Genomic DNA, 24,359 nt, shown 5'->3' on the forward strand with positions numbered 1-24,359 from the left:
GATCCAGGTCTTCGGTGACTTTCTGGACGCTGCTATCGAGTCAGCCGGTGTGGCGGGCGAGAAGGTGGAGATCATAGACAAGTTCACTTATCTCGGCAGCGTGGTGCACCGCTCCACTTCATGTGAGGCTGAGGTCGCTCGTCGGCTTGGTCTTGTGCATGGAGCGATGGGCTCGCTGAATGGGACTGTTTGGCGCTCCCGATATCTGAGCACGTTGACAAAGGTTCGAGTCTTTCGCTCGCTAGTCATGCCCGTCCTGCTTTACTCTTGTGAAGCATGGACACTGACTGGCGGGCTAAGGCAAAGACTGAACACCTTTGTGTGCACTTCCCTCCGTCGCATCCTCGGGATCCACTGGCGAGACCGTGTGTCAAACCAGACGGTTCTCGAGCGAGCGGGGATGGAGTGCGTCAACTGCCAGATATGGGAGCGACAGCTGCGCTTCTATGGCCACGTGGTACGCTACCCACCCTCGGATCCAGCGAACAGGATTCTGTCCGCTCCGGACCCGAGGGGGTGGAAGCGCCCAGTGGGGCGACCGTGTGCGCGGTGGTTGGAGCAGCTCGGGAAGCATCTTGAGATTGTGGGGGTGTCAGGCTGGGCAGGCGCCCGGTCCTACGCTGTAAGGTCACCGATGGAGTGGAGCAAGAAGGTGAGTGCAGCAAAGCGTCACCGCTACGTGTGCCCCCATACCTGACCTGACCTGACCTGACCTGACCTGACCTGATGTTAACCGGAATATCATTTTCTGTTTATAGCATTGTAATATAATTTATATGAATAGATCTTCGATAAAGGAGACATAAAAAATGACAATATTTTATTTAACAAAAGTCAGCGAACTTAATGCTAAGATAAAGTTACACACCGTCAATGCGCCCAACATAGACGTCACTGTAATGATAAACCTTCAAACTAGAACAGCTAAAACATTTAAAGCTGCAACTGTTGATTAACAGCAAAGCATTCAAGCAGTTGCGTTAGTCGCCGGCCTCCAGTGGCTCTTTGCCGGAGTGATAATGGAGTACTGAGTTATGTGCTGCTCTAACGAGCGCAAATAAAAAAAGCAGGAGACATTCAGCACTGATCACATCTTCCACTACTGAGCGGCATCTGCTGCAGTAGAATCCCTTCAGCTATTTAGTTACGGGGATGCTTGGCTGCGTAAGAGTGCTGTGAACTGGGAATATCGCATGCTGTAAAATGGAAATTCTTTGGTAACGTAGATGTCCAAGGTTTTTTTTTTTTTTTTTGGATCACTCAATTCATTTAGTAAATGTTACAGTTTTGCCAAAATTCTACAAGAGGGGGGTCTGTGTGTGTTTATATATGCCCATATTAACTCGTTATTTTATTTTTGCATGGGAAATGTTTCCTTTAATTATTCTTTCAAAGTTAATTATTTTTCTAGGTTTTTTTTTTTTCATATTCAGGAAGAACAAATATGACATGGAAACAAATCAATTTTGGCCACAATGCACATATGACGTGTGCTAATATGTTGAGACAAAATACTCAATTGTGGCCACAAAATAGTCTTGTATACCGTACACAAGAAAAACTAATCTGCAAATAGGTATAACGTGTGCACGGAATCCGAATTTGTGGGTTTGTAGGAAGATGGCTGTCATAGAGGGATGTGCGTTGTGTGTGCCAGTGATGACTTCCATGTTGTAGTAAACTCAAGTACAAACCGGGCCTCAGTAGCACCAGGTCAGTTTAAAAGCTCCAGTTTCATGCGTCCGGTGAACAAACCATTTAGAAAGGACACACAACCCACAAGGTCCAACAGTCTTCCCCGCTGATTTGTGGGCCCTGACACTTTAATTCAGTGGAAAACAAGAGTCAAGGCCCAAGAGTTAAGTAAGTCTATTAACACCATGAAGAAGTAATGCGTTCCAGTGGCATGCCAAAGCTTTGCCACCCAGGGTGATCACGTGAGGGTGGGGGGGGGAGTTGAGCCCCAGATAGTCTGGCGGGTGGGTCAATGTTTTTCCAGCTGACACTGTAAAATAGGTATCATGATTTTTCAGATTGCTTTTAATCTTCCCAGTTAATGACAACATTGTCACTAAAGGGGTCAAATATTTGTCAATAATGCTTTGGCAATGGCAAAGAAAAATCGTATCATTTAGTCATACTTGTTGTGTAGGCCCGCACTCCAGAGACTAAATTATTTGATTACAAGTCCATTTTTTTGTAGAATGTCCTCGTTAATTGTTATACTGTGTACCCCACAGTGATAGAAATAAAGAGAACAATACACACATTACATCCAATAAGCACACAAATCATCAGTGACGATAAATCACTCGAGCTACCTCCCAAACTGTTTTGAAAATCAATCTCAGATGGGATGATGTCATCTTCCCGTGCACTCACAAAATCTGTCTGTATTTTCAACAGGACAGACAAGCCAAGATACATTTTATAAGGTGTCGTTCATTGGAGCCATCATTGTCCCAAAAGGCTTCTCTTTCTTATAAAAGAAGAAACATTTCATCGTCCTCCTGTCTATTGTGTTGGGCATGATGTCAGTTGTGCATCAAATGAGCAAAGGGCTGAGGAATGGAACGAGGTGGATCTAACATTTAAGCGCAATGGAAAAAGGTTGAGTTGAAAAGCAGTTAAAACGATACGACAGATTTGATGCACTCGCTATGTGGAACCGAATTGTGAATTTGGCAAGTGGACGGGTTGAATCCATCATCCTGTTCTCCTAACAGCAGGAGGAAGGACATTAGTGGCCTTCACTTCTGCAGCCAGTACAGCTGATCTGTTGTTTTAGCATTTTTTTTTTTTAAAAGGCTCTTTATTATTGGAAACTTTGCAGTGCCACCCCATGGACATTCCAAACATAAACGTAATGCATAGTGACTGACACTAGATTTGAACTACTGTTTCACATTCTAAGTTGTTGGACAAAATAATCTTGGCAAGAATTCAGAAGATAATTATTTATTATTATAATTTTAATAAAAATAAGCCTGGCCATATGAATGTTACATAATAGGCATGTTGATTTTCCTCACTTTTGTTTGGTGGTGCTGGGAATAAAGTTGTGGGTTCAGTTTTTACTGCTCAATGTGACCCTCAGGTCAATGACTTGAATATGTGTCAGGTGATAATTTACAAATATCTATATTAAATGTACTTTAAAAGCTCACCAGACCGGAGAAAGGATGACAGAGTGGGAAAGCAAGGATAATAGTTAGTTTTTTACAATAAAATCCTGCACGAATTTATATTTCTTTAAAATTATAAGCGTGCATTTTAAGTATATATGTAGTTATCCAGGGAAGTGTGAGTAATAACAGATGGATAAAAATTGACTAGTAGCCTACTAAAAATGGATTGCTGAAGCGCTGTGCTGTATTTATATTGCATTATTCCTGTTATACACAAGAGGACAGTGTGCCCACTATACTGCACAATCTGGTGTTTTAAATGCATACATTTGATTACAGTGTTGTGTTCATTATGCTAGAAGTGTGTGTATAGATGAGTATCTCGATACAAGTGGTGCAATACCATTCACACATATATTCATGGATGTGCATTACGGCACTGATTTTGTTTGACTCATCCCCTAAAAAATGTAACCCTATAACCTCTTTAATAATCATGATCAAACCTCCCCGAGTCCAAAACCAAGGTTTGTGCCTCCCAAGGCAGCTAAATAAGTGTCATCTGTTCCCAGGCTTAACCTTAACCAGTTTTGTCTAACTGGGTCACAAGAGGCAGAGCTAGTCCAGACTCCAGACAAGGCGCTCCTCATTGGCTCAGCTGTTGCTCATGTAGAGCGCTCGCCTGCTCTGTTTACTGATGTCACCGGCTGGATGGAGCCCTTAATAGGCAATGGCTCATCTCAACATTACGAGCTGTTTATAGAGGAGGTGAAAAATGACACTTTTATTGCACATTACAGCACCCCTCTGTCCCGCCGTGCACCGCCTGGCCTGTCATGCTTTTTTCCCGTCATATAATTTGCTGGAACAAGATGACGCGTCAAGGGGGATCAAAAGGCAAAAAGCAGCTTCACTTGTTTAGCATATAAATCAAGTTGGAGTGGAAGTGATGGGTGATATGCATTTTGTGTGGATTCAAGACCTTCAAGACTGCTGGACAATTTATGCCATACCTTTATCACAATAACAAGAAAAAACAATAATGTGTCCAGTTGACAGCTTCAAGATTTTACCCCGATGTTGTTCTGTAGCTTAGGACACTGGAGTATATCTCGAGTTATAATTAGCATGATTTTATGATGCTCGTGCATCTGGTCAGATGCATCCTGCTTCTAAACACAGCACGGTACATCACTATATCATCCACAAGAGTGCAGCAGCTTCCAACATTTTTGCACGGATGTGACAAAGCCTGTAGGGAAAGTATCAGCTGCAATGCTGAGCTGTTTCATTGTGCCCTCACATCCAGTTTGAGTTATTTATAAAAAGCCCCGAATCAGCTCCACTCATGTCTTCTCTCTGCATGGTAACAATTAAAAAATACAAACAAAAGGGGGGAAAAAAACATGGCAACATAAACAAACGAAAGTCACTCTCAAAGAAAGCCGCACATGTTAAATGTGCTTCATGGAATGTCATTCAGTCCTGTTTTGTTCTTTAATGTATTCTTTATCAGGCCTTTATCTGACGTTTTGTTACTCAAAATGTGGCTCACACATCGGGGTCTAAAACACTTAATTTACAATTTATTGTCATCAATTGGATTGTCCACACTGGCATGTCTTTCATGTCTTTGTAGTCTGTGATCAGTGTTAAGATAGGGTAGGTCACATGACTAGAATCAGGAAGTAAGCGCAGGTTTCACAGTGTTGAAAGAGGACGCTGCTTGTTCTATTCTCTCCTGCAGTTCGGCAAAACTACTACCTCCATTTTGTGTTATACAAGGCATCGTTGGTATTGCTGGATTCTATCCACAATTTAGGGAGCGCGTTATCTGCGCCTCACGGCAAAAGCCATTGCCAATCACCTGTTATCCAATTTACTCACTGGGTGCTCGTTTGCTTTCTTCAGATTTAGGAAAATGCTAAGACACTGAAGCACAAATTAGACTTACACAGGTTGGTTGAGTTCAATCACAATTCTTGTTCAGACAGCTCTGTTTTCAGGAAAGTACAATACAGCGCTGGGCCCTTCAAGAGCGGAAAGTCTCCATTCAGAAAAGGCAACGTCCAAGGTTCTCTGGTTAGCTTATATCAGCTGCACATGCCAGTGTGGGCCGAGTTTGATGGGTGATGAGTCTTTGGGGTGGGGCAAGTTCGCCATGGGAGTGGGTGCTGGTTATGGGCGATTCGGTGTGTGTGGGGGCTGTTGTCTTCCATCCCGTCTTTCGGCCTTGGCGATCATCTTTGGCCGAGTCCTTGGCTGGCTCCCTCTTATTTCCACGTGACCTTCCTGTGAACATTCTTCTCCAATCTTGGACATACACTGTCGTACCTCATTCTTTCAATTTTGTCATTTTGTACGAAATTATGTTAGCTTTTGGCTGTGACATCATTAATCTATTGCTGTTCTTTTAATACATCATGTCTTTGCTTATTCTTAGTTTAATCATGCTTCCAACCGTATCTTTTCTTTGTTAGGCAAACTATTTCCCTCTGTGCAGAGCGTTCAGTAGTAATCAAAAACTGGCGTTAGTCAAAACATAAGATACAATCAAGTACTGAACGGTCAAGACGACTCTGGCCGTGTCCATGATTTAGAGAAAAAACATCAGGCATGCATTACACAGTTCCTTAAGGGTCATTAAGCTATTTAGGCAATATACCAAAAGACATTTGTTATTTCAAAGTGCTCAGAAATATATATCAGATCATAAAGTTATAAAAACCTTTCTCATCGCCACTTATCAAAAATGTCTAGTTATGTCTTCTTTATTGATTTGGTGTGTAGGTATAATTATATGCTTAAAATGTTTATTTTATTTATTTAATATGTGAATATACTTGTCTGCTTATGTACTTTATTCAATGAGGTTTGAGCATATCTGTTTTTGTAGCTAGGCAGGACTTTTTGTATTTCGACCTCATTTCTTCAGTATGTATCTTTAAGATATTATGGATCGAAATAGATCTTTTGAGTTCTGAAATTATCAAAGTCAAAGTCTGCTTTATTGTCAATTTCTCCACATGCCAAGACACACAAAGAGATCGAAATTAGGTTCCCACTATCCCACGGTGACAAGACAGTTCACAATATACATACAAGTATATTAGTAATATAAGTAATTATAGTTTTCTGTGATGTTAGACGATAGGATAAAAGCATGATTGAGATTTCATATCGATTTAATTCATTTAGTTCGTATGACTGATTATACTATGTGGTTTGTATTCTCCCAGTTTCACCCTTTCCCTTGTTATTAAACCTGGAGTCAACCTTCAACCTGGCCTTCAGAGTCTTGATGAGTGAAAGTGGTTGAGCTTACTGTCTTCGGATATTCAACATATTTGGAGGGCAGGATACACACAATTCCATTGAGGGGAAATAAATGAAATCATATAAAAAGGGGAAGTGCATATAATGGATATAATGTGATTGAACAAGTGTGCACACCCTCTTATAGCTGACAAAGTGGCTGTAGTTTCAATTGACCAATCACATTCCAACGCATGTTCAACAATTCAGCGCACATCTGCCACCATTAAATGTGCCTCGGAATAACCCCAAAATAAGAATCACGACAGGTCTGTAACTAGACAGATGATGTGATCCACATTTGGGTCCCAAACCACCAGTTGAAAATCCCAGCTTCAGGCAATTTAATGAAGAATCATTGTCCCTCATGCAAGTGTGTCAGGTGATACAAGCAGGGAAGCCTGAGATGGCTAAAGAGAGAGACATAGCCAGAGAGAGAGTGAGTCAGGGGGTCTGGGCCTATTTCACACTGGGTAAAAAAAATTACAGATGATATGACACCACGACAACATCTCTGTAAATATGCAGATACCTATGGAGTGAGAAGGGGCAAAGCAAATAAATTAATAAATCAAATCCACAACGGCTAAGTAGAACGAAAACCCACTGTTGCACATTTGTGGTGCATCAAGGGTGCGTGTTTGGAATTTGAGTCACGAGTGCACAACTCAGTGTGGTGACACTCGGCCATATGTCACAAAAACTCGCTGAGCTGCCATGTTTAGGATTAGGTGGCAGTGAAGCTCCTCCTGCTCCCTTTATCAAAAATGTAACACGTCTCGTTTACACGTGTGCTTGTACGTGTGCTACTACCTCAAATGTGCCTTGTGGATCATGAGGTGAATGTTTTCATGGAGTGTTGAGACCTAAATATGGCTGCCTAGCAGCGTGCACACTCTCATTATGTCATCAATCAATTTAAACATAAATGATAATTGAAATTTTATAGTCACCAGTAGAGAACTAAGTCACACACTGTAAATATTCATATCTCCATTCATTTTCACTTACTGTTGTTTTTATTTGGTCTCTTGACATTGTTGATGTTCACTGGAACATGTCTCTTGCAATAAATAGTTTTACTATTCTATTTTCATACACCTCACTCTGTGACCACCCTAAAACATATACAGTGTGTCTATATTTTACTTTATAGCCGTAGTGGGACACATATAGCTTGAGAGTGCTCCTGTGAGTATTCACAGAATCTGACCTTTTGGCATGCATGTAGTATATATGTATACACGGCATACATACGCAGTATGCATTCGACTACAAAGTTGAGCCTGTGTTAGTAGCGTCACTGACTTCCCCAGACGTGGAGGTTTCGGATGTAACATCATGTAACTCAATAGGGCCATTAATTATCTCTGTTTCCTTGGTGACCTCACAAACAACAGCTGCATGGTTATCGGTCATCTAGCGATACTCGCCTCTAAATGGCGTACAGCAATGTGGCTAATTGTTTTATTTATTTTTTTCAGGGGATTGAAAACATTTTGGTATGGTCTTGCGAATAAATCCATCGAGCTGTTACTATGATCAAATATTTTGCCGGTGTATTCAGCGGCAGTCTTAACGATACTTTATCCATGGTAACTGGCACTTCATTCAAGACTCTGTCCTTGAACACATCAGATGATGCCTCTCTTCTTTCAAAGTCGATTTGAGTCACCGGTCGTCATCCATGAGTGCCCGCTTGCTTCTTTATTTAGATGCATATGCGCATAGGAAATGAAAGGTAGAGAACAAAACAAAAGTCAGGACACAAAGAAAAGCCAGGTGAGGTCTCACAGTAATGATAATCAGAATGAAACAGGGCACTGTAAATTACATCATTGCTGCCACTTAATTGCCGTCTGTAATAAATATTAAATTAATTACTAAATACATTATTATATACAAATAATTATTATTATAATATGTAAAATATTACATAATTATCATATAACTTTTATATAAAATTCTTAAATAAACGAGGACAACCATGACTCGTGCGCTTCAGTAACTGTATTGGCGAGGAAGTGATTCCAAACAATGCCTTTGTGTGAAAGTGCAGATTGTGGCCACAGCGGCATTTAGTGTGCAATGCCGTGCGAGTGTGTCTCCCTATGACAACGCTTTGATGATAACCAGTGTGGCCGTCCTCGGGTTCATGCAGCTCCTCTGTTTCATTTCACCGCCTCCTCTGTTGTTGTGAGGTCATGCACACACACGCTTGTGTGTCTGCATATGTGCATGCACCAGTGTGCGTGCGTGTGTGTGCGTGCGTGCGTGTGTTTAGGAAAAGCTGGGCCCTCCACTCAGGCCGTTTTGCCTAATACGTCCATGTGGGGCTCGCTGGAAAGATCAGTTCTATTCTGGTGCTGCCAGCCTGTCCGGTGCTGATAGGGAAGGATTAATGATGCAGGGCTCTCATCAACTCGTAATTAGAAACAACGCTAACCACTATTTTAGTGGCTGTTCCTATGCTAGGATCCTGACCTCCGCGACCCCTTCCCCACCGCCTGAACAAATATAGGCCCGGCAGCTACGTGACACATGTTCCAAAAAGAGGCGAGTGCAAATAATTCTCAAGTCTTACTGTTTGACACTCACATTTCACAAGGTCGCTTTCTCTCAAAATACATGCTGTCACATTTGTTTCGTTGTTATTGCGGCTTAGGACATTTGGGAATGTTCTACACATCGGCGGCAATTAGATTCTCACCACGTAAGCGAAAAGGATGGGGGGAAATAAAAATGCTCTAGCTAAATATGTGCTAACCACTCCGTCAATAAATCAATTGGCCTTGCGGAAAGATATTTTCCCCGTTTTCAAAACATTTGCATGATATCATTTCAAATATCAAAGGAAACCAAACTCAAAGCCCCCTGTTTATTTTCAAAGCTTACAAGTAGAGATTACAAAATTACAGTGCTTAAGTGGTTCAAGGAGTAGCAGTAGTAGAAGTTGAGGGATGGCAGACCAGTTGAAGAATTTAGAGCAAGTCATGCAAGAAAAGGTGAGGGAGAAGGCCTCCGATATAATAGCACCCTTTGTGGAGAAAAATAAATCCATCTGTCCATAGGTCAGTGCAAAAATAGTCATAATGTACGCACACAAAGAAAAAAAATTCAACTGTATATTTTTGACAGTTGATAAGAGACAAAGAAAAAACAGCGAATTATAACTCATTCTAATGGAGCTTCTGAGACTGTGATATTGTTGTGATGCAGATAAAGAAACATCTCAAGCTACAAACACAATAATAATTTAAAAATTCAAATAATATAAAAAGCATTGCATTTGGACAGCACCAGATGGACTGCAAGAGTCGTTCACACACCAGGAGCCAATGGCATGCTTTGTTGCCTCAAGCAGACAGCAATGTACACTACAATGTTTACATTGTCTTAAAAATCATTGCATAATAAAAAAAAAAGCCAAACCAAAACATACATAATTCAAATCGTAAATAACGTTGGCTCAGTTGGCAAGCTCCCGTTTTTGTTTTTTTTGCCAGCGGCTAGTGGCTGAAGATAAATGCAGAAGCTACAAACGTGCTAAATGGTTACAAGATACACAGCACCAGTTGACAGATACAATGACATGTGAAGACACTTGAATTGAAGCAAACGGGAACATTTTTTAAAAACGTCATCCACTCTCATTCATGCGCCAAAGAGCTGCAGCAGCATCCCGGATTCATTTGTACAAACAACTTGCAACATTTGCATAGCATGAATTTTCACCAGGAAAATGTGGAACTTCCATTTCTGCATCAATTTTCATGCAAATAAAATTAAAATAGTGGAGAAGGATGTGAACAGACTAAACAATGTTTGTGGAAATTATGTCTGACCTAACCATGAAAGTTAGTAACATCTGAAGCACAATGAGTGTGAAAATTTAGATGCAGCAGGCTGAGGATAAACTTTGTTTGTGAGCATCTTATTTTTAAACTATTTAGCATAGAGTTGAATTTAAAGTCGTTTTTTTAATCTCCCATGACTCACACAGTATTTACGCTAAAACCCCCAAAAATTCATATGCTGGCCACATTTTGAGGTTGTGAGTTTGTAATTGCTCTGTGTCAATATCTTCCCAGCAGAACATTTTCAAAAAATGGCAGACAGCTGCCAAAAAGTACATTTTGCCACAACGTTTTTCGCCATAGTTTGTGGTAAAAGTGTCTGGGGTTTTTTTACAAAGATTTTTCAAGTAAATATCTTAATATTCCTCTTTTTTTCCTTACAGTGCAGTAGTTTTTTGTATGAAATCAGATTCTCAAGAGGCTCTTTGAATGCATTGCTTTGTCAATCAGGCCCTGCCGGCGGTGACGTGAGACTTAAGGCGTTGAACGAGGCACTAGAAACAGCCCGTGAAAGGGACACTTTGCCTCCGTGAGGCAGAAATGCTCACTCGGTCGGCTGTAGCTTAGTGTCAAGGGTTGAAAGGTGTCACGCCACACTTGGCAGGGTAAGGGTGCGTTTATGTGAGGTGGACACCTCACCTCTGCTACCATGTATTACCATCCATCATCATGACAAGATATATTAGGCAGTACAGCCGCACACTCGGGAAGGACGTAATGTTAGCTAGCATAAAGATGGAGAGGAGCAAAAAAAGGGGAAAAGCAGGCAGTGAAATTAATCTATTCTGTTACATTAAAAAAATCACCAGTAGCCCTGTTTTATGTTCATTTTTTTTTCATAACTATGCATGTGGTTCTCAATGTGATTCTCAACTGGTGGGCCAGAAACCAAAAAGACAATTTTGGGTGGGTCATAAAAAGCCAGTAAAACAATATACAAACCAATCTACCTTGACTTATGAGCACTCAGATCTTAAAAATTATATCTCTCAACATAAAAAAAAAACAAAACGAAAAAACAAAACATCAAGCAAAACGTCCCCCTTTGAAGTCATGGTACCACTATTTGTACTTCTCTGTACGGTACAAAGATGAATGGACTTTGGCCTTGGGCTCTTTGCTAACTAGTTTACACTGTAAACAAAGCCAGTGCACCTCTGGCTAACCGACGTCATGGCCTATGATGTTTTTGGCTGTAGGCCAAACGTGTTTGAAACGGCCTTTAGAAATAATATTCATATCTCAGAGGCTATTTTCAAACAATATCCTATTTTTGACACACAACTTTAAAAAATGCAAGTCCCCAGGATGACAACAGCTGAGAACCACGGCCAAAACATATTTCTGTAACTATTAGGGATGGGCATAATAATCAATTTTAAATTTACTCTTAATCTTTGCATTGAATCAATCGATAAAAAATTTAGAACAGCAGACAATTCAGTCTTGTTTGAAGAATGTGTCCTGTTTCTGGTATTGAAGCAGGACACGTTATCAATAAATTATTTCCCACACTCTATCAAGAAAACACAGCGCCCATCCCTAATAAGTATTGTACCCAAAACATAAATGTACTGCACCAAACAGAATTAGTTACATAACACCAAAACTCAGCTGCGTGTTTCCAATATATAAACACAAGATCAAGGTTTGCATTCCATTCAAAATTATTGCACTGTAAGCCAGAGTGGGCTTGTAATGTATAAAAATAGATCATTAACACACCAGACATGTCTTCAACTGTTTATATTTATTTTTGTCTTTTTTTTTTTTTTTTATGACTGGCAAAGCATTGGCCAGTCTCGCCAACATGTGTGCCACAGTATGAACTTCTCCTATCTCACACTCGCTCCTCTGCAGTCCCACATGGAACACTTACAGCACATTCTCTTTCCCTCTGTCTCAACATCTCAACTCATGCTCTCCTCCGGAAAGTTGGCCAGGTTCAAACAGTAGGGATATTTTGGCATCTCATCAGTTTTGATCCACCGCTTTGCTGACCCACAGCTTTGGCACTCTTCAGAGTCCGAGACAAGCACAGGCGGGGAGATTCGAGAAAAAAATAAATACGTAAGAAAATTGCGGCTTTCACATTCCACGTTCAATAACCGATGGGTGATACGAGCGGTTCAGACAATGGTCTCCACACCCACTAGCTTTGGTGTGAGGATCCGTGGCGTAATTCCGTTGTTGAGATCTTCCTCGAATTCCAGCAGCTGGCCCATGAAGTTGAGGTTGGGGGAGATGACAGGCCTCCTGGTTTTAACAAACTTGTAGGCGTCCGTCATGGTCATCCAGGTGTGTTTCATCAAGTAGGCGATGACGATGGTGGCGGAGCGAGACACGCCAGCCTGGCAGTGGATCAGGAGGCCCAGACCAGCTTGGTGTGCTTCCTCTGAAACACATCAAAATAAAAAATGTGTTTTCTTCCCCACTTATCCCGTTCAGAGTGTTTTCCTACCGATAAATTCAAACGCCTCCTCGAAGTACTGTCGAAGGTTCTGCTTGTTGCTGTCGGTGGCCGGCAGGCGTTTGTAGACGAATAGGCCCGTGTCATAGTGAAAAAGCGGCAAGTGGGTGGTCACGTTGAGGATATAGCCCACGTTCAAGTGTTGCAGCAGGTTGACGTCCTGGGCATCGCGCTCGTTTCCCAGGTAGAGGAAAGGTAGCACGGGCGTCACGTCTGCGTTCTCGATGTCCGGGGTGGAGGGCAGGGTGTGAGGTAGCGCCCCCGAGAGGTCGGCGGCCGCGCCCGAGTCCAGGCCTTCGTGAAGGTGCAGTGAGTGTTCACACAGATTCTCGTGGCTCTGCCTGAAGCAGCTAAGGCCTCCTGTAAACAGACGCCCTCGAATCAAAATATGGACACTTGCTATTATTTGGTTTTTATTCAGATTTATTGTTTTGTTTATATTTACTTATTTGTTATCTTTATTTAGGTATTATTTTATTTATATTTTATTTTGTGTATATTATTATTAGTATTATGATGATGATGATTTCATACATATAGATAATATTTTAGGAGGGGGAACTTTACTATAATAGCTGTGAGACAATAAAGACTGAATTTTTATTATGCCTCTCACTGAACTTTTGCACCTGTCACCCGTAATATTGTTGAGTAGTGTTGAGAAACACATACACACATACACACACACACACACACACACACACACACAAACACACATGGACAATGCACATGTTCTTCACAGAGCAATAGTTGATGCATGATTTAATGTGAGGTCATTGCACAGCCTTGCAGCTTCCCCTTTTGGTGCCTGGGCAGGTGGGGAGTTGCTTTATGGTTGTCATTTGTTTTCCCACTGTCTTGCACACACGCACACGCACGCACGCACGCGCGCGCACACACACACACACACACACACACACACACAACTGAATCCACTTGTATCCTTGCATGGGAAGAATACAGAGGCATGATGTATTTCATTTTTGAAACGCAGGCAAGGCATCAATCCACAGTAAAATATTTTGAGCGCACATTTCATAAAATCAAGCGTTTAATTTTAGCCTCATGTGAATCTCATCGCCATGATGTGAACAGTGAATGACGAAGAGAGCTCTTTGGCCTCAGAGAAAAGTCGAATACGGAGCCAGCTGAGTGTCCTGTGTCCCGTGTCGGGTATTTTGATAGAGAATAGTCGATTAGTTAAAGGCGAGGTCAAAAATCAGTCAACTGGGATATAATTTGGTTGCCTCCAGTGTGGCCCATGAAAGCAGCGCCAGTGTACGGGACATTTGCATGCCTGTGAAAAAATAATGAGATGGAGGCATGTGCAAAGAGTGAGATGAAAACATTAAGTCGGCCATTCCCATATTCACGTATCACAAGACGCAATCAGCTGATGGGGGTATGTGTTTTGCAGCATTAAAGATGGAGGTGCTTCTGACTGCATGCTGGCTGATCATCAAACATTGTACTTAAAAGCTAATTTGCATAAAAAAGCTATAATGGAAAACTGATGTTCCTTTAAGTCTGTAAAAAAATGCACAATACAGATTTGCAAAGGACACTCAGCCTCGCACCCGAAACAATATGCCGCTCCAGCCACGCACACGCATGCACACGCGCACACACACCCACACACACACACAACCAGCGGTGGAAAGCATGGCGGCCATTCGGCATAGTGCCTCAACAGCTGCTTCTCACACTACACTGTATTTATGTCAAGAATAATCTAAAAAGGCAGTATCACACAGCGTTTGCGTGTGAGGTGCACGCTCAAGAAGTCATTTCATGCTGCAGTCTTCCACGCGATTAAACAAGCAATTTGTCTCGAGGGCAGGTCAGCTGATCAGAACAATAAAGGTCAAAGTTTAACAGGCTTTACACAAACACTGCACACTATTATGCAACCTCTCACAACTTCTCATCTCCGTTTATATTGGCACTCAAGCTCCGAGCGCTGCTTTCAGACGTCGAGAATGATTTCAAACTAAGGCCCATGAAATTGCACTTTCTATCCGTTAATATGCTGGAAAGCCGCCTTTCCATTTCTGGCCCATCAAGCTTTTGTATTCTCACCTTTGAGAATGATGGGGTCTTTGCCCTCCCTCCTCAGGGACTCCAGGACCACATGGAGAGGCTGAGAGGGCGCCAGCCTGTTTGGGTCGACGGTGCCGTCGTCGTAGACCACTATTTCTTTGGAGAAAATGCCCTGAAATGAGTCCTTGCCTTCCCGGAGGGAGATGAGGTCCAGCACAGTGATCTTTCCCTGCTGCAGCCTCCGCCGGCTGATCTTGTCAGAGCAGTTGATGTGTACGGCCCCCCGGATGTGGTTCTTGTTGTACTCCGTAAAGGCCCGGCAGTCGATAATGACCGGCACGGGCCCAACGGGGTGACCCATGGGGCAGCAGGTCATCCGCTTGGCCAGCTCATTGGGGTGGATGACTCTCACAGTGGCGGACGGGTGCGCCTTATGTGCGCCCGGGGCGAGGCTGGAGGCGCTTAATGCTTCGTGGTTGCTGAGCATAGGGGGTCCAGCATAGCTGAGGTTGGGGCTGCTGGCACTCACCTGACTGTGGTTCAGGCTGGGGCTGTCCTTCTCATAGGTGGTCACCGAGCAGCAGCTGGCACTGCTGCATCCACATGACAAGGAGCGTGTGGAACCCTTGGATGAGGGCATATAAGTCACAAGATTGGCCGTCGCCCGGATTTTCACCACGGTGGTGCTGATGACCGTGTCGTCGCTGCTGGTGGAGGCGATGGAGTCCAGGTAGCTGGTGTCCAGTCGCAGTTGGAGTTCCTGAGGTCGGATTGGCCTTGGCAGCGCCACCACAATTCTGTCGTCAAGGGGAGATGGAGGCATGGGGAGGCCGAGGGCGGGACGTCTACGGAGAACTCAACACGCCGCTCTGACACCAGAAGGAAAAAGATTTGAATTGTGCATTTGCACAGCGTGATCAAGACTGAATCAACACACAAGTCTGTTTGATCAGCAGCAGGAGCAGCATCCTGAAGGCAAATATTACAATTGGCAACACCCACGCTGATAACAATAACAAACAAAAGAGTCTTTCAAGTGAATCACTTCAAGCTAATTCAATCAGAATCAACCTCTTGTTAGTGTCATGTTGTTGTTTTTTTGTGAGCAATTGGGTTATGTCTTATCCAAAGGCTTTTACTCTGTGAGATAAGAGCAGAAAATACTGCACCACTGCAGTTTGATCTCTTCCACAAGTCAAGAGATGGAGAGTAAATGCGTTCCAAATGCAAGCGTTTTAAAAGCATGTCATCCTGGATTGTTATGTAAGGACCACTGCGATGCATGCTTGCATGCATGCATGCACTCGGTCATCCTCCCGCACAGCAAAGGGTAATCGTTCATGGATAAATTCATTCAAGAAACTCGGCATGGGGACGTGCTGTGAATATAACGTGAGATTTACAGAGCGATGTGCACATAAGCATCAGCCACTACAATATTTAACAATAATAACTAGATCAATATCTGCAATGCCTGCATTACAAACTTAAACTATAAAAAAGCAACACGTTAACGTAATAGATTATCACCAAAAACGGCTGCACGAGGATGCATTCATTATTTATAGTTTGACATGAATTCCCTGAGATTGTGTGTTTATCAACTTGTAATTGCCAAACTTGCGTTAAATATCTGCTTACCGGTGTGTGTTGCTGTCTTGAGCCCAGTAATTCACAATCTCCGCTCGATGACAGGACTGCCTCCATTCAGCAAGTCCCCGTGCAGTGGATCGGCAACATTTTTGGGGCCACCTTTACCCCGTTAGCCAGAAATAATGTCGAAGCAAGTCTCGCCAGCCTCCAGCAGTCGCGCAGCAGGACTGACGCGAGTTGGACCCAGTTCACGACTTCATTAATATTAAATGTGTCGTTTGGGTACAGTAGGGTCCCGCCCTGCAGTGGGAGGGTTATTAGCTGGGACGTCTGGTTCTAAGCCAGGGGCGGAGACGGGGAGGAACGCGGATGGGAGAGTCTGTCGCTTTAAACCGCGGCTTCAAATCGCCTTCAGTCGCATGTGCGCATAGCAATGATGTCACGGGGAGCCAATCAGCAATCACGTTGAAAAACCAGGAAGATGATATGGTGCTTTCAATTGCTGCTCGTCATTGTGAATACTCAATTGGTGGGACTTGGGCTGCTCATCAATAAGGAAGTTAGTTTAGAAATATTAAGTTTCCACAGGGTTTTAAAAAAGTATTTGAATAGTAGAGTTTCGTTTTGTAGGGGTGACAATATCAGAAATAACTTTTTGCTGTTACAAGTCAGATTTATTTATTTATAGTTGAAGTGTTATATTAAAACCTAAACCTAAATATGTGGTATCTGATCTCTGAGTGTTTGGTTCATCTAGAATACATTTTTCTAATGCAGTAAAAGTAGTTAAAGTAATCTCACGTGACTGTGTACTAATGCCATTAGCAGTTTTGATTAAAATTTAAGGTGGCCACGATAAAAAAAAAAAAAAAAAAAAAAAAGAAAACAAAATCCTGATGGTCCAGTGGTAAGGATGCTGCGCGTTCACCGCCGCGGCCTGCATTCGATTCCCGGTCAGGGGGGCACAATTTAGTGTCTCCGCTGTGCCGGTCCCAAGTCCGGGTAAATGCAGAAGATTGTGTCAGGAAGGGCATCCGGCGTAAAAACTGCCCGAAACTTCACATTCGGACCATCTGGACAAAACGGCTGGTTTGCTGTGGTGACCCCTGAGGGGAAAAGCCAAAAGGAGCCACCACAATGAATCAGTTTTGCTGTAGGCATTATTTAACAGCACACATGCAAACCATGCACCATATAAGGTTGCATACAGCGGTTTGGTCACAGGGCTTTGTTAATGCTAATGTGCAAATATCATTTGTATTGCATGAGGTATGTGCAATGACAAAATGTATGTGTTTTCTGGGGTCTCTTTTGAATGGTGTTTTTTTTCATTTAAGTGTTTAACCACACCCTATCTCAATTTTGGAAATTAGGAAACATAGGATTTGGATTATCAAGAAATATGTGTTATTGACTGAAAATCCGTTTCCCTTGACACATTGTGAAATATTAATTCCTTTTTTCCCCATTGCTGACATCTGATGTTTTTGTTTTGTTTATCTACTTTTCAAACATATGTGTGAAAGGAATGTGAATAAACAAGAGAGAATAAACAATATATGGTTCTGTTTTGGGAAAGCTTGGTATTGTTTATTCCACTTTTTATGCCTCATCTCTGTCCTTTCAGAAGTATGAAATGCCCTACTTTTGTCAAACAGCTCTCATACAAAAAAAAGGTTTATCGGTATAAGGCATCCATGTTATGTGACGCCAAGAACCAAAAAATAACACTTGAGGTAACAACGTTTCTTGTCATTATGTGAGATCTTATTTAGCTGATGACATTGCCAAATGCGAAAGGCCACATGCTGGGGACTTTCTGATTTAAAACCCTAAATATAGTCTGAGCTCTTTTTTTATGCTCAGCTGCAACCTGAAACAATGCAAGGCATTTATTACCGCTGCTATTATTAGTGCACTGTGCACTTATTTATGAATTTACAAGCCTATTTGGATTGGATCGGGCAACAGATGTTTTGTAAATACAGGTCTGGATGTCTGGATATATAAATAAGGGCTGTGTTGGGTAAATTCCTGGATCGGAACAAGTCAGAAGAAAAAATTCATTATTAAAAACTAATTAAAGCTCTTGTATGAATTTAGTTGCGTTCAAAGGTTTTGTAGTTACAGTGATAGAATGGTTGCGTTTTTGAAACGAGGTGTTAAGATGCGGGTTTAGCAGTTATGTAAATTCACCCGGTTCGGCCGGTACGGCTGGTTTCATTACGCTAACGTTAAACAGAAAACATAATCCCGTATTATCCAATTCTGATGTGTTCATTCAGCATTCACATAGCAAAATGAAGTTATGAATACAAAGCCACATAAGATGTGAGAAGTATAGTTAGAAAAACTCATGGGCTGTAAACAAGTCTTTTCTTGGGGAAGTGATTAGTTTATGTTGACTTATGAAGGAGTCCTATAATCAAGAAAAAATATTCACTTCAATGATCTCGATACTTTGTTCAATGCGGAACTACAAGTATGCGATGGTGGGAAAAAATCAGATGTTGCAAGTCATTCATGATTCATTTTCAGTGAGATTTTGCCTTTTTTTTTTTTTTTTTTTTACTTTTGCAAGCGCTCAAACCACATTGAGCTTACACAAATGTCAACCAGTGGAAAAAATGAGTGAATGCGGCTTTCTATATCAGTTTTGAGATCAGACCAACATGAGATCATCACAAATGAAGTAAAATACTGTCGAGTGGTTAGCTTTTTTTTTTTTAAAAGCGTGGATAATATGACGTGTTATTTGCTGGCTCAGAAGACAAACATAAACCACTTCCTCACTTTGACAAGGTACAGACTTCATGTCACATTCAAAGCATGAGGCGATTAAATAGGTTAAGGAACGTCTGAATAATTTTTTTCACAAAATTAATTTTTTAGTCTTTAATTAGCATTTGATGTCATTGACTGGCCTCTCGCTATCTAGTGAACAACTTCATCACCGCTTGAGAGGGACATATGAGGCACAGATGGGCCTACTGAAATCCCAACAACCTGATAAGCAACATGTTCACTAAACACAAGGCGGGACACTGTTAAACATTCAACAGCCTGTCACTGTATGTATGTTGTCTTAGATTCTCGCCATTCGGCGTCACGGGTGGCTTCGCTTGTGAAACTTGAAAGTTGCAGTTGTCATTTGATAACTAGACTGTTTAGTCGACTTTCATTCCGATATATTAGATATAAGATTATTTACAAACATTTAAACAGAAACGATTCACATTTTTCTGGCCTTCACTCGCTTCTACTCGTTACGTAACAACAGAGAGTGGATTTTTCTGTTTCTCTTCAACGTCAAACCTTCCATGTCTCAAGACTTTCCCTTTGGCACTCCCCTTGGTGGTGGTTATAAAATGCGAAGGAAGACGTAAGCATACAGTATGTTGACTTTTCAAGAACAATGTTGCATGTCCAGGAAGAGGGACAACGTCAACAAAGCAACGGTCGCCTTACCCTAACATCTCCATCTCTGAATTAATGACAAACCTATTTACCCTGAGTTGAGCGGGCCTTCTCCGTATTATTCAATCACGTTGGCATGTCCCTTCCCCTAAGGGGAGGTCTGAATCATACATGTGGTTACCTAGCAACTAGTAAATATTGTATAGCTAACGATCACAGCATTCAAACATGCATATGAACAATTAATATGCATTAAGGCACCCTCCATCATTGTATGAGCCATCGGTGAGCTTCATTGTCCCGATCTGATGCTTCATCTTCAATGAAACGAGAGATGATAATCTCAAGAATAGGTCACTCTGCCTGGGGCGGCCAGCCAATTTAATTGTGACCTTCACCCAGAATGGAACCATATTACAAACACACACAGAGGAATTTGAGCATGTTAAATGATGCCCTGGTTATTTTCCTACCACAACAGTGAGCTCTGCAGTGGTGGACAGTATACGGAAACAATACTACACATTAACATTACTGGTCCTGTAGTGCAGTTCTCCAAAAAGCTGCTGCTATGGGTAATGTAACCTAAAGGCCACCTTGGTAATCTTTAACCAAAGACAATAGAACTAATGTCTGTAATTACTTTTTGGGCTTAAACACTGTTGAATGCTCAGCACCCTACAATTTTCATATAACAGCACAGTCAAAGTCTGCATAGTAAACAAAAACACAAGAAATAAGAGTCATCACATACCAGTGGCAATCCCGAGCTTCTTCAGTTTAGCTCAACTAATTTCAGTAGTTGTCAGTTTTTTCTCACTGATTACCTTGATGGCTTAAGTATTTATAAGGATGATTAGCTCTTTTAACCTTTATTGGATTGATTGTTAACAAAGCCTTGTGACATCATTTATTATTCACCAAACAAACAGGATATAAATAACATAGTGCAATCGAACTGTTAAAAAAAAAAATAATAATAATAATGTTAAGAACACGCTAAATCGAATGTTGGTACCGTGACAACACCAGAGCACATGTTTATAAACCGTAAAAAAGTCTAGCTAATTCAACTGTGCTCCAATGGACTAGCTCATCAGTAAATACTCGCTGCCTTCCACCTCTGACACAAACACGCGGCTTAAATATAAATAACAATGACACCCCAAGCAGCCGTTGTTAGTCGCGTGTAAATAACAACTGTTTCTAAGACAGGGGGTCACCGATTGCGAATCAGCCTTGGGATCGCAAATTGAAGCTGGGAGCGATATATAGCACTATTGCATCACTGGCGCACCACAAAATATTTTGTAGAACTTGCAAAGTGCGATTCAGTGACTTTGATAGTCTGTCTTAGGTCTTGTTCTGCTGTCTCGGCAAGCCTCTGTGTTCTTTCTGTTCAAGCTAACTCCCCAGGAAATTCGACACAAGCTGTCAAGAAATGTGAAACGCTTCACTTCCTGTGACAGAGATGGAGGATGGAGGACAGCAGGTGCTGGGAATAGCACAAAGAAAAATATTTTGTGAGTAACAAGTGTGCTTTCACATTTGGCATTGGACATAATGCATAAAAATCAAACCTGTTTTTAGTTTATGAAAATATTAAAAAACATTCAAATGTCTCTAATGGCCATCAACAATCAAAAGTAACTGAAAGACAAAATTAGGTCACTTGCCTTTTAATTAGAAAAGCTTTTGTGTAAATCTCCTGATTATTATTGGACATAAGAGTTCACTCATTGTGTGTCTTTGGAAAAGTCATTTGACAAAAATAATTTTTGTTTTTGTTGAAACTATTTACATAGGCGGGGTTGATGTTGAGCTTTGTCTGTTTGTGTATTAAACCACGACTGTCAGTCAGTGCGCAAGTGATTCAAGTATTTATTCTTCTGAGGTACATCCTGCCTCTTATTTAATATTCATCATTCTGGTACCAAAGACAAATAGTGATAATTATTATCGTTCTATTCTTTTAAAGTCTAAACACTCCTCAAAGAGCTTATCAGAGTCTCCTGGGTCTCCTTGAATTTTCGTTTTTTTCCCTGACAGAACAGAAGCCTACAACACATGAAAGCTAATGAGGTCATTACTGACCCAAGAAAAGTCAAGGAAAAAAAAAAAGAATGCAGACAGAAGAAGAGAGAGGTGTGTCACTCGGTGATGTCATCCATCCGAGCGTCCAGCGTGAGAGAGACGGCGGCAACACCCTGAGTCAGAGGATGACATCAACGCCACAAGCTGTCAGACAGGTCATGAAAGGCCTTTTGTCCCATGCTCGCATTGTCCTCTGGTTAATGCTGTCATTCATCCCGCCACCGGCTTTAACATTCGTTAATCTGACCTATCACACAGCTAGCTACACATCGAGACAAAGAAACACAAACAACACATTTAAAAGCTGGCGTAGACCGAAGCTGGCACAAAGGAGCAGCGTTTTGATTGAGGTCAGGCAATGAAAACTGACCATTAGACAGAATCACTGGAAGGTCGAAGGATTGAAATGACTCACGTGTTGGCAGCTTTGCAATCAACTCTAAATCAGGTGGGTTGTTATCAAAAACCAACAGCTGCTTGGCAATTTTGCATGATGCCTCACGTCATAATAACCAGGTTGAACCACGGCTTCTACTTTGGTAGCAAGCGTCATTCATGATAGAGTGTTACTAGAACGCAAAATATTGGCTTAATTTTTTTATATTTGGAATGTACAACAAAAATATAAATAAAAACAGAGATGATAAATTTCATTGTCAGGCAGTAATTTCGCTAAGTCTGCATCACTCCTGAATCCTAAACTTCCTTATGTTTCAAGGGAGGTGGCTTTAGTTTTAATAAAGTTGCTGAACCTCATGAAGAGAAGTCAGCGTGGTTGGCTGGTGATCGATACTGCCTCAGTCATGCTTTCAGTCTCTGATTGGTTGTTTTTCTTGGATGCGGTACTTTCTGAAATATCCAAATAGAGGGCCAAGAGCAGGAACAATTAGAAATAATTGCAGGAGTTACCATCATATATCTTAGATCGCATACATCATGGAGCAGAGAAGCACTTAAATATCATGACAAATGGAGAGTTCATAGAGGAAAAAAAGATGAGCGGAATAACAGACTCCCACATTCATGCAAAATACATAACATTTTTCAACCATTCAATTTCCTACTATGACCGTGAGGATCAGGTCACACGTGCTTAACCAGAAGTACAGGAAAGGTACAGTGACGTTGGGTGTATTACAAAATGGTATCTGGGTTACAGCATATTTCACACAATTTTAATAAATTGAGATTAAATTCAGCAAAGCTAACTTTCTGGTGTGGGATCAATCCGGATGCTTGTGTTGTCTTAATAATTCATCTCAACCTGGAATTCTCTTCTCTTTCCTTCTTCAATTTTTTAAATCATTTCCCCTCCGTGAGTACATGTGTCGTAGTACATTCACAGAGTTTGACGCAAAGTCACAAGGTTTGGATTGCCACTTATCATGCAATAAATTACATCCCTGAGCCTGAGGTTGAGCACTGTCGGCTGAGCCACTTTGCATTTCAGTCACTCCACTAATGCGCAGCAATGCAGTGTTTGTCCACTCTGCTGTAAGCCAGCGCATTGTTTGGGCTATGAATCTTCAATATTTATTTACTACAACATCGAGTGTTTAGTAGCACAGCCCTAATGCCCAGGGTACATTTACAAAGATTGTAATGGTCAGCTTTGAGATACTAATAGGTGTCATTTTTAAGTATGTTCATCATTTAAAAAAAAATCTAATCTACAGATGAGCTCCCCAGAAAGCAGTTCAGTCATTATTCCTCCAATGTATTATTGAAAGCTTTTTTTTTTGCACTTGGAGAACAAAGCTTATGCGGTTGTCAATTTCCAACTACACTGTACAGGGGGGGATATTTTGGGATTTTTTTTTCTCTCCTCCTCCCTAAAGTTCCACAAGACACGTCTGCCCTCGAGCAATTTTGTCTTAGCATCTGCCAGTACTCAGTGTGTTGAAAGCTTTTTGTTAAACTGTTCAAAAGGCCCATCATTGTCAGGATATATCCATCACACATGGAATAATTGCACCAAAGCAATGTAATTATAAAACGTAATTTGATTTTTTTGTAATTCCAATTTTGGATGTTTTTTTTGTTTGATTTGTGTTTCCTGGTTTGATCTTCTCCAGCGTTTTGAAGAGTCTGGTCACAGCCTAATGTTTTCCCATTCGCCTTTGTAGACTGCAGCACTGCCAAGCACATCAGTATGTTAAGCCAGAGATGCAAAGCTGAATTAAGAGGTTTTCACCCTCCACATCTTCTTTAACACTCTGCACTCCCTTAACGTACAAGACTTGAAACGTCGTCCACTTACTGCTGAGTTGTGCTGTCACAGTCTGGATTTGAGGTTACAAATCCACTGGGTCGAGCCAAGCAAGACTCTGAGTACAAACTGCTGTCTGTGGGTTTTTTTTTTTTTGTACTTCTATGTCAAGAAGATGAGGTGGAACTGCAAGGAGGGGAAGAGGGGAGAATTCACCTAATGTCAAACTGGCACAA

The 24,359-nt window shown here is 41.5% G+C and overlaps 1 protein-coding gene and 1 long non-coding RNA gene across 4 annotated transcripts; one reads left to right on the forward strand and one right to left on the reverse strand.

Annotated features, from left to right (window-relative positions):
- The first annotated feature begins 518 nt into the window (after positions 1–518).
- On the forward strand, positions 519–24,025 carry LOC148382042 (uncharacterized). Its single transcript, XR_015854467.1, has 3 exons — positions 519–652; positions 21,225–21,343; positions 21,870–24,025. It is a non-coding gene; the product is annotated as an uncharacterized LOC148382042 (long non-coding RNA).
- dusp10 (dual specificity phosphatase 10) lies at positions 9,308–20,690 on the reverse strand. 3 transcript variants are annotated; one of them, XM_088362537.1, is made up of 5 exons: positions 20,575–20,690; positions 14,850–15,679; positions 12,762–13,130; positions 12,454–12,695; positions 9,308–12,317 (listed from the first exon to the last, which is right to left on the reverse strand). In XM_088362537.1, exons 2-5 carry the CDS (start codon positions 15,631–15,633, stop codon positions 12,246–12,248), a joined length of 1,467 nt encoding a protein of 488 aa, XP_088218663.1. In that variant the 5' UTR covers positions 15,634–15,679; positions 20,575–20,690; the 3' UTR covers positions 9,308–12,245. The 3 variants fall into 3 exon arrangements, with proteins under 3 accessions (XP_088218663.1, XP_088218662.1, XP_088218664.1); XM_088362536.1 differs by lacking the exon at positions 20,575–20,690 and adding an exon at positions 16,452–16,700; XM_088362538.1 differs by lacking the exon at positions 20,575–20,690 and adding an exon at positions 16,452–16,688 and having other exon boundaries at positions 9,308–12,695.
- Positions 24,026–24,359: the final 334 nt, after the last annotated feature.

Source organism: Syngnathus floridae, chromosome 19 (assembly GCF_059516105.1).
Source record: "Syngnathus floridae isolate MCC-2025c chromosome 19, RoL_Sflo_1.0, whole genome shotgun sequence".
NCBI classification, from domain to species: domain Eukaryota; kingdom Metazoa; phylum Chordata; class Actinopteri; order Syngnathiformes; family Syngnathidae; genus Syngnathus; species Syngnathus floridae.

Excerpts from the sequence above, each read along its gene's own strand:
- dusp10 (XM_088362537.1), bottom strand. The coding sequence starts at position 15,633 with ATGCCTCCATCTCCCCTTGACGACAGAATTGTGGTGGCGCTGCCAAGG. Across the intron at positions 13,131-14,849 it reads AGACCCCATCATTCTCAAAG|GAGGCCTTAGCTGCTTCAGG; the intron begins GTGAGAATACAA and ends GTCTGTTTACAG. Across the intron at positions 12,696-12,761 it reads GGAGGCGTTTGAATTTATCG|AGGAAGCACACCAAGCTGGT; the intron begins GTAGGAAAACAC and ends GATGTGTTTCAG.